Below are 11,765 nucleotides of genomic sequence, written 5' to 3'. Positions count from 1 at the left end.
TAATTACTTTTCAACTCTGAAGGTCATAGGAATATTGATCTTATAGCATTTACTACTATACGTACTCGATACATAGGTATGACAGTATTTAACGTTATATTTCTTCATTTCTATAAGACATTGTACAAAACATGAAATATCGAATGTGATTATATGGGGTTAGACACATGAATGCAAAATCTAATGTATTAAATCTTTTGAGTTATGTTGAAATATAGTGATTTTGTCCTCAAAATATGACCAAACTTCAGCATGTTTTATGGGCACAAAAGTAATGCCTGTGTTTTCCTTTTTTTTTCTATGAACATGTAACTTAACATATATATAATTCTAGTACTTCATGTAGATGTACGTGCATACATACATACATACATACATACATACATACATACATACATACATACATACATACATATGCATAATTTATGATTTTCAGTATATTGGACAAGAGAGTAAGTTTCAAGTTGTATAAAATTTGGTTGATGCATCCATTCATTCATTCATTCATTCATTCATTCATGATACAAGACGCATGTGTCATAAAGTGTATTGATGTAGCAGTAATGACTTCCAGAAATATTAAACATTCCCACAACTGGCAGGCCGTACACCATGCCAATAGTTCGAATGAAAGTTGTTGTTAAGTTGTGCTAAACACTATTCTCTTTTTGTGTCAGTGCTATCTGTGACCTCAACAGTGACTAAACATATATTGGTACCAAATTCACTGGGAGACCATACAAGTTACGTTCTATAATGAATCGTTAATCACAGCTAAAAGTATGTCAATGTAGGACACGCTATGTAAATACATGTACGACATTGTCACATATAGCGATAACATTTTAATCTAAATACATGCGATTGGACACAAACCCTTGCTCATATGGATAAATGAGCAATGGAGTGACTGTTCCAATATTAACAACGCAGAGTTTTGAATTCGTTGATGCTTGTAAGTTAGCATGAAACTTCAAAAGGAAATATATTCACACAATTGTAGGGACAGCATGCACATCGTATTTGCATACAGCTGTAAAATACAGGGCCCGATCTGTCTTGACATATTTGTGAAAGTCGTAATATGGTTCAGGGTAGCTAATAAAAACCTTTACTTGGTAATGGTTGTGGATTCCGAAATCTATATACAAACGTGCATAAGGTCAGCGAAATCATGTTGAGAGTTGGAAATAACGATTGCTTGACGAGATTGCTGTTTAACCACACAGTGTCATAAAGTGTCATCTACACATACACATACTGATTTCTAGCCTTCATAATTCATAAATGTTTTTTTATAGGTCGTAGGTAATGGAGGAAAAAAACATGCAGATAATCATTGACTGTGACGGAGGCCATGACGACATGGAGGCCATTATGGTTGCACTGTCGCAACCTTACGTCAAAGTTCTTGCTATCACCTGTGTAAATGGTGCCACAACCGTGGAGTATGCTTGTCGTAATGTGCTGAAAGTGTTGAAACTTTTTGACAGAGAAGAGGTATGGGTATTGTCGCATTAATTTACGATCCTAAATAAATTTCAGATTAAAAGATTTCTTCTCGGGCTAATGTTGCAAATGATGTCGACACACTCGTTGTGTTGTAGTTCCTCGAGAAAATGCTCGGATACGAAAGATTGTATCCGCGGTATAATACCGTACACGTATTTAACAGTATAATTATGGTATATCATGAAATATGACGTCATACAGATACCTATACTTTTCGTATCGTTTCTGACAGAATTGTCATATCAGCTAGTTATATATTATAGACGTTTCTGTCATGATTCATGATTCTATTTTGAACCTTTCACCAGATAATATAATGCACATTACAACATCAAGGAAAGTGTATATTTTATAACGATTAAGTAGATGATATTCGCAAAGGTAAAAACCGTAAGGCTAAAAACAAACATTTCATTTTCCTGCACGCCTTGTCTGAGTTAGCATACACGTAATATAGTCCAGAGAGGTTACTCATGCAAATGACTCATTATAATGTCGTTTAAATATGTTATCTTCAGTGAACGTATATACGTACTTTGAAGATTGTATTGGTAATACATTACCTTATTACCCATAGTACATGATCATTAATTAGTTAAATCAACAACTTGTATAGCATGTGTCACGGAACCGTGGAACGGGGGGGGGGGGTCATATTTCACAAATTAGTTATCAAGGGGAGGGCCGTATTTTATAAACGAGGAATTATGCATCGTGCATCATCATTATTTTGTGATTCTGGCATCCCATGGCCACCACTACCACCATTGCCATATCCCACCACTGCCATCTCTACCATATCCCACCACTGCCACCGCTGCCATATCCCACCACTGCCATCTCTACCATATCCCTCCACTGCCACCGCTGCCATATCCCTCCACTGCCACCTCTGCCATATCCCACCACTGCCATCTCTACCATATCCCTCCACTGCCACCGCTGCCATATCCCACCACTACCACCATTGCCATATCCCACCACTGCCATCTCTACCATATCCCTCCACTACCACCTCTGCCATATCCCACCACTGCCATCTCTACCATATCCCACCACTGCCACCGCTGCCATATCCCTCCACTGCCACCTCTGCCAAATCCCACCACTGCCACCTCTGCCATATCCCACCACTGCCATCTCTGCCATATCCCACCACTGCCATCTCTACCATATCCCACCACTGCCATCTCTACCATATCCCACCACTGCCATCTCTGCCATATCAACCACTACTACCTCTGCCGTATCCCACCACTCCCACTGCTGCCATATACCACCACTGCCACCGCTGCCATATACCACCACTGCCATCTCTGCCATATCCCTCCACTGCACTGCCACCGCTGGCATATCCCACCACTGCACTGCCACCGCTGGCATATCCCACCACTGCACTGCCACCACTGCCATATACCACCACTACCACCGCTGCCATATCCCACCACTGCCACCGCTGCCATATCCTTCCACTGCACTGCCACCACTGCCATATCCCACCACTGCCACCTCTGCCACATCCCACCACTGCCACCGCTGCCATATCCCACCACTGTCACCGCTGCCATACCTCACCACTGCACTGCCACCACTGCCATATCCCACCACTGCCACCTCTGCCATATCCCACCACTGCCACCTCTGCCATATCCCTCCACTGCCACCACTGCCATATCCCACCACTGCCACCACTGCCATATCCCACCACTGCCACCACTGCCATATCCCTCCACTGCCATCTCTGTACCACAATATCAGAACATATTAGGCTGGGGTCATAATTTACGGCAGGAGGCGCGGCCCGGGAAGAAATTGGGGGAGGGGCATGAAAAAAACTGAGGTTTAAAGGGGGAGGGGGCATGGAAATCCTGATGGTCTTAAAGGGTAGGGGGAGAAATATTTCACTCATGATTTGAACCAAATTAAACATCAGGAGCGGTCGTTTAGCGAGCACGGTAAATTAAGAATTTTCTCGCGGGTGACAGCCATGCGAATATATTTGTGTATGCCTTCCTCTGTCTGTCTGTCTGTCTGTCTGTCTGCCTGCCTGCCTATCTGTCTGTCTGTCTGTATGTAAGTATGTATATATATATATATATATATATATATATATATATATATATATATATATATCTCTCTCTCTCTCTCTCTCTCTCTCTCTCTCTCTCTCTCTCGTATGTACGTATGGACGCTGAAGTTTCCACTGTTAGTTTAATGAAGTGTACTCATTATGACTTGCCTGACTATTTCGGTTTCCACAAAAATAGTGATTTATTTGTTGAGATGTCGATTGACTCTTTTGTACATTGTCAAGGCGCTGCTCTTTTTACATGTACCCAGCCAGTTCCTATTTTGAAGGATCCGTACCCATCTTGTGTTCGTGCAGCAACGACAGGCCATATAGACCGCTGTGCTCCCCGTATACTTATTAATAGCAATGTTTGTTCACAGGCTGTTATGTTAAAGATTTCTAAGGTCCTTATTCAAGGGGATACTTTAGATTGACCGGCCTTCTGTACATTTATCGATATTAGTGTTCACATGGGGATTTATTCACTTGCACTACTGTTCCTATCGTCAGTCTGTTCCATTAAGACCATAACGACCAACTAGTTTCTTCCCAAACCATCTCTTCTACAAGGTACAGTACCGTCTCGGACTGTTTGTTGAATAGAACTCACAACGAAACGTTCATATATGGTTCAACAAACGCCAAGCTAACCACTTGGTTGATTTTATTACATGACCAATCTCCGTCTACCTTCCCCCCTTAGATGGGCTAAAAACCATATACATTTCAAGTCTTACACCAATCCCTATTCTTAGAGTATGACGTATTCTTAAAGTCTCATGAAAGACATCATCCAATCACCTTGCCTAGATTAGTAATACAAGTTCATATCTCAAAGACCATAAAATAGTTGTGTAATATTACATTCATATTTCTACAGAACAATGAAATCATACGATGAAGTTCTATAATTAACACCACCTCATATAATATTAAAACTTGCTGACACTTCAATCGTACCTGGTACAAACAATTTCGAAATACGCGATGTTGAGATGTCGAAGACTGATGTTGTTACGGAACGGAATGTCACTGTATGTACAAAGTTTAAATGCTTTTGACTTCATGTCAGAGTTCATAATGAAAATTACCAAAATAACCAGGAATGGATATAATTTAGATCTGTGACTCGTAACACAGCGCCCACCTTCACTGTGAAGCGCCCTCGCTTCAACATAAACGATTGACATCTCTCCTCGCGAAACAGATTGCACCAACACTCTTAATTAATAAAACGAAAGTAAAGAAAATGAATTGTTTAAAAAATCATGTGCAATATATGAAATGCAATACTAAAATATTTATGCAAAATAATTTTAAATCAAAATTGAATCATTTATTATGTGACTGAATTACTTAGGAAAGAAAGTTGAAATAAAATTGCTTTTATGTAGTACAATGTAACAACACAAAAACAATCAGAAAGCAGTAAAGTGCCTCACTTCAAATCATCAAATAAGTAAAAATTATTATAATTTAAAAGAAATCCAACAAAAAGAACTAATAATTACTTTGAATTCGTAATTTAAAACAAAATAATGAGTTGAACAAATCTTAAATCAAATTCGAAATGAGTAATCGTTGCTCGGGTATAATAATATATGTATAAGGAGTCGAATAAAAGAATAAATTACTTATTTTATTTATTGTTTGGATCAGGCTCAAGGCCCATATAAAAGAAATACACCAGGAATTTACAAAAAAAAATAGATATAAAAAACCAAACTAATACCAAAAAAAAGCAAATAGTGATATCAATCAATAAAGAATATCTCTTCAGTGCCCACACTGGAGAGAGTCATGGTACATACATGAGTAAACACACTGTACATAAACATTACTACTATCTAAAACTCTCTTGACAAAATTATAAACACTTTTCCAGACAAGTTCAACAAATGACAAAACTGAGTAACAAACAAACATAGAACTAATACTACACCGTCTGGACAAATTAAAAAAAATTCTAAAACAATTATTATACGCAACTCGAACTTTGTTGTATGTTCTCAACTTAAAATAAGACCACAGATGACAACAGTATAAATTAGAACAAAAAGAGTTGAATAACCTAACCTTAACTTCACTAGATCAAAATGCAAAATTCCTGCATAGAAAGTTACCACGTACGTAGAGTAATCGCATTTGTCTAGTAAATATCAATCATCATCCATGAAGCTACTGAGAACAAATACACCCAGATATTTGTACGAGTCGACAAACGAAAGCTTACTATCATTCAAAGAAATAACAGGGGTGTTTAAAAGCTTCAAGTGTAAACGTATCATACCTAGCAAACTAGCATATCAATTCTAAATAATAATAATGAAGAGAAAAAGTGTCTAAATGATAATCGGTAGTCAGTATGCCAGTCTAAGTCTATTTTTTATGATCGCACGCATAACTTTACAACTAAAATTTTATCACATCAGCACATGGTATAATTGTGTAATATTCGCAAATCATAAAGGTTACGTAATGTCGCAAGCAGCGAGATGATGCCATTATTATCATTATTATTTTATTTATACTTGGTATAAAAAGTAGCACAGACGTGCTAATACATCCGAGATGTAAAATATAAATAAAAACTACAGTAAAACCGTCAGGAAGATAAAATACACATCACAATAATAACTTATATACCAAACAAAACAAACCAACAACAAAGACTCAAACCGTCGGTGCCGTAAATTCTGACAATTTCTGACCCCAGCCTTACTTCACTGGTGAAAACGATGTATCGAATGAATTTTAGTTGTGGTGTGAGGAGATAGAAGAATGGGTTTTACAGTTAGTAAAGGGAACAGCGAGGTAAGATGGTTGGGCCGGATAATGTGGTGGAGTGGCGATGTTGACCTCGGTCCTGAGATCCAAACACGAGAATTATATAAGGATAAAATCCTTGACCATTGTTACACGACCATCAAGGGAGCTTATCGGTCACTAAAGCGAGCCCCTCTCGGTAACTCAGATCACAATATGATACACCTGGTTCCAGCATATAGACAGCAACTTAAACCCGAGAAGCCTAAAAAGCGTCTTGTCCCGCAGTGGACAGAAACAAGGGCACGAGGTAACAAATCGTGTTTATATCAACAGTGGAATAACATTTAAATAAAGACAACATGAAGACAATACAAGTAATTCCTAAAGATATCATACGTTCTGCCATGGTACTGAGATACATGATAAATATCTGTAGAATGGCCAGGTACACATGTATAAGGAGATTCATATATCATGGCTTTTAAATCAACGGCATGGAGAAATACAATCTGTTTAGTGAATGGCCAGGTACACATGTATAAGGAGATTCCTATATCATGGCTTTTAAATCAACGGCATGGAGAAATACAATCTGTGTAGTGTTTTCTGACATAATATAAAATATATTAATGTACAAAAGAAATATGAACTAAGCTTTGGAATAATACTTTAATTTGGCTTGACGTACACAGTGTCTAATGTTTGAGATTTAGCGCAGGGGAATGAGGCAACACATTCTAGTGAAATCCCAAAATGATTATAATTAAGGCCCACGTCAGATTAATATGTATTAATCCAACATTTACATCAAACTTGTCCATTGTTTCTTTAGTTTCCATGTTATTAGCTTATTACATGCTTACACATATTCGAGATTCTGGTTAATTGTATAAAATCAGAAATAAAATGTGAACAAAATAGAAATAAACGTACATGTACACTTATCTGGTCTATTGATTATTTTTACGAAATTGTATGAAAATAATATAGACCAGAATCAACTGTATGTTGGAACCTGCTTAAGCTCTTTAGCAGCACATCGTGATTAAAGCAAGATATTATCAATATTGTGTTTTTGTTTATTTCCCTTGCTAAAGACAAAACATTTCGAAGCTTCATCTCAAAAAATGTGCCGTTTCGACAATCAGTTGTAATGTCCCATAAACTCCACAATGTACTGCAACATGCTGAACATATCTCACCACAAGAGGGCAGCAGGTCATAACGATCATCAAGAAAAAAAATCATGTATCGCATAGTCGATTTCAAGCGTCCTGATTGGTTTACTCGATGCCGCGTCCCACCGCTGTATAATAATTAAGCAAAGATAGAGCACGTCAGCTTGCACCTTAATAATAATAGTGCACTAAGCGTCGACTTTGCATCTTTATTATGTTCTCTATATAATCTTGGTAACAGAAATATAAGCATTACAAACAGACAGAAATATAAGCATTACAAACAGACAGAAATATAAGCATTACAAACAGACTTAATTTTTTTTGGAGTCTGTCATATTATAAACTTATTCTGCGAAATGTTTTCATTATATTTTTAAAGATGTTGTAAATATTGAAAGTATTTTAATCACGATGTGCTGTTAAAGAGCTTAAGCAGGTTCGAACATTGACGGCTCCGTACCATAACTTGTGTATTTTGTGTAAATACAGCTCTACTTCGCAGTATTGAGCGCTTTTCCTTCAGTTTATGACTTACCTCTTACACTGAATTAGTATATATATATATATATATATATATATATATATATATATATATATATATATATATATATATATATATATATATATATATATATATATATATAACACAAAATTTACTATAAGTAATGCCTTCACACAAACACACAGTGGTGGTGGTGGTGGTGGTGGTGGTGGTGGTGGTGGTGGTGGTGGTGGTGGTGGTAGTAGTAGTAGTAGTAGTAGTAGTAGTAGTAGTAGTAGTAGTAGTAGTAGTAGTAGTAGTAGTAGTAGTAGTAGTAGTTGTGGGGAAACAACCAATACCTTTAAAATTAGTAATGTGGTGGAAGTGGTGGGATCGAGTCTTTACCACTGATTTTGAGAGTCCCTTTTTACGTCTGATAGCATTTTAAACCATCGTGAAACACGTGTATTTGACCAGGGCCAGGGGAAGGGTCATATTAACGTAGAATTGGTGCAGAAAGAAGTTTTCAGATCTTACCTTGACAGGTAGAATTAATGTAAGGATTTCAAATGATGAATGGGGTGAACCAAACTAATAAATCTACAAAGTGAAAGTTTGGTTTCTATACTTATCAAAGTACTGGATTTTTTTATTGTTTTAGATTCCAGTATTCAAAGGTTGTTCATCATCTCTTATGGTAGATGGTTTACAATCAGACCATGTTCACGGTATGGATGGCTTAGGTGACGTCCAATTTATGGTAGATACTGATACGACCCTGCTGCAGTTAGAACCAGCAGTAAATGCCTTGGTTAGATTGGTTCAGCAAAATCCCGGCCAAGTAACTCTTGTAGCGATCGGCCCTCTAACAAACGTTGCCATAGCATCGAGAATGGATCCAGAATTTTCTAGAAAGTTAAGGAGGTTGACTATCATGGGTGGAAATATTCATGGTAGGTGTACTATGTGTGATAAGGCTTTGGGACAATGATAATGATAACAAGGACAGTAGTGGTAGTTTAACTCTTGGGACATTCTGCAACCCATATTCAGCCATCCATTCATCTATACGTATGTATGTATGTATGTATGTATGTATGTATGTATGTATGTATGTATGTATGTATGTATGTATGTGTGTGTGTGTGTGTGTGTGTGCGTGCGTGCGTGCGTGCGTGCGTGCGTGCGTATGCAGGCATGCATGGCATGTATGTATGTATGTATGTATGTATGTATGTATGTATGTATATGTATAACATTATGTCACAATATTTCTAAAACTAGTAAGTTTTAGTCTTTACGTTCACCCTTGTAGGTAAAGGCAATTCTGATTATGTTTGTGCTGAATTTAACTTCGCAATGGACCCCGAAGCAGCAAAAATAGTGATTGATTCATTCCAATGTCCAATTACTATTGTACCATCTGAAGTTTGTGAAGATCACAGTTTTACCATGGTAAGTAATCGCACGGCATCTGAATGGTTGAGGGCGCTGTATAGCCATGTCTGTTATCACCCAATTTGCACAATACAAGCTAGTCTACCGGGAGCGAGATCAATTATGTAGGATTTAAAAAAAATGTTCTTTTAGTTAGACCTCAGCCACCCACCCTCCTTCTAAAATTGAGCAAAACTGATAATTGCTTCTGGCAGCACAATCGATTTAAATCAGCATGTAGTAGTATGTAGTGCTTTGAATACAAAGCCAGTATGTAGTGTTATGAATATAAAGCCAGCATGTAGTAGTATGTAGTGCTATGAATACAGAGTCAATATGTAGTAGTATGTAGTGCTATGAATACAAAGCCAGCATGCAGTAGTATGTAGTGCTATGAATACAGAGTCAGCATGCAGTAGTATGTAGTGCTATGAATACAGAGTCAATATGTAGTAGTATGTAGTGCTATGAATACAAAGCCAGCATGCAGTAGTATGTAGTGCTATGAATACAAAGCCAGCATGTAGTAGTATGTAGTGCTATGAATACAAAGCCAGCATGCAGTAGTATGTAGTGCTATGAATACAGAGTCAGCATGTAGTAGTATGTAGTGCTATGAATACAGAGTCAATATGTAGTAGTATGTAGTGCTATGAATACAAAGCCAGTATGTAGTAGTATGTAGTGCAATGAATACAGAGTCAATATATTGTGAGAAAAATGTTTTTTGTTGACACTCTAAATGGTTGTTGTAAAAGGAAGACAACTAAGATGGTCATCATATTACAGCTAAAGTTTTTCCATTTTCGATTTGATGACTAGAAATATAATATAATACAACCGATAAACGTCCGTTAAAGATATATCGTTGGTTGTATTATATTATCCTTCTTTTTTGGCGTGTCGATAGAGGGGTAAAAAGAATCACGTGATAGATTTATCGGTCAATCTGCTTTGGCTTACCCCTCACGTCATAATGATACTTCGCAGGTCGTAAAAATTACCAGGGTCGATTTCGCAACGATATGTCATCGAAATATCGACTTCATGGTCGCTGTTTGTGGTGGTATGGATACATCTATTTATTCAGTGGAATATGAAAGCGCCCTCTTGCGAAATCAAAACTGGAAAAATATTAGCTTGTCAGCTTGGCATTTCTTCAATTAGTTCGTCGAATTCATTACTTAAATTACTTAAATAAATATCACACGAAGTCTAAGGCTATGTTACAAACAAACAAACAAACTAACTAACTAACTAACTAACTAACTAACTAACTAACTAACTAACTAACTAACAAACAAAGTGTATTCAAAATAAGCATGAGTAAATGAAAATACAATAAACAGACGGGTAAACTATCTAGCTAGCGTTGACATGATGTATGTCTGTACAAGTATGCCTTTATACCATAGACAGCTATCTAGCTAGTGTTGACAAGATGTATGTCTGTACAAGTCATTTTTACCATAGACAGCTATCTAGCTAGTGTTGACATGATGTATGTCTGTACATACCATAGAGAGTATGCATATGTAGCTTTATAGATATAAACTGTTTACAACTATTGCAAGTGATAACACGGTCAATGTTTTCTCACAGAATTGGTTTGAAGACAGGGCTAGGCTTGGGACGCTAAAAAGTAATTTCATCACAGAAACGGCAAGCAAAATCATACAGTTCTTCGAAAGAATCTATGAGGCTAGCACCAACTGTCCATATATCAGCTGGGACGGTCTTGCTATGGTCGTTACTGTTCACGAGCAGTCAGTGAATGAGACGGAACGGGTTTACGCCACTGTGGAACTGTATGGACAGATGACACGTGGACAGATGGTGATTGATTGGCATGGTAAATTAAAGAAGCCTGTTAATATTACCATTGTGAAGAAAATCGATTTAGACTTTGTAAAAGAAGTCATGATGAAATCGGTTAAATGACCGTACAGATCACATTATAAAACTGTCATCTTACGGCTGCCAAAGCCGCACCTCACGTATACGTAATACATATTCATAAGCAATGACATCATGATAATCTGACCAATCAAAGTCCGTCTCTCAAAGAATACGTTTCAGATAGTAATGTCCCTGTTTCTTACATCAATACTTTAATATTACTTATCAGTTCAAACATAACTATACATATACATATACATATACATATACATATACATTAATCTCCAAATCTCCCCTACCAATGATACTACCATTAGATTGCTGACCTTTACTACATGTATATAATGATGCCAATCATGTCATTTAACTTTTCAAGAACATATTTAATTTCAACCCTTAGTGTAAGTTATAAAGA

At 37.1% G+C, this 11,765-nt stretch overlaps 1 protein-coding gene across 1 annotated transcript; it reads left to right on the top strand.

Annotated features, from left to right (window-relative positions):
* Positions 1-1,311: 1,311 nt before the first annotated feature.
* LOC144433653 (nucleoside hydrolase-like) lies at positions 1,312-11,392 on the top strand. Its single transcript, XM_078121999.1, has 4 exons — positions 1,312-1,500; positions 8,676-8,967; positions 9,330-9,469; positions 11,054-11,392. Exons 1-4 carry the CDS (start codon positions 1,312-1,314, stop codon positions 11,390-11,392), a joined length of 960 nt encoding a protein of 319 aa, XP_077978125.1.
* The last annotated feature ends 373 nt before the right edge of the window (positions 11,393-11,765 follow it).

The sequence above is a fragment of the Glandiceps talaboti genome, chromosome 4 (genome assembly GCF_964340395.1).
Source record: "Glandiceps talaboti chromosome 4, keGlaTala1.1, whole genome shotgun sequence".
NCBI classification, from domain to species: Eukaryota; Metazoa; Hemichordata; class Enteropneusta; family Spengelidae; genus Glandiceps; species Glandiceps talaboti.
Note: the sequence above shows the minus strand (reverse complement) of the source record. Positions and strands in the feature narration are given on the sequence as shown.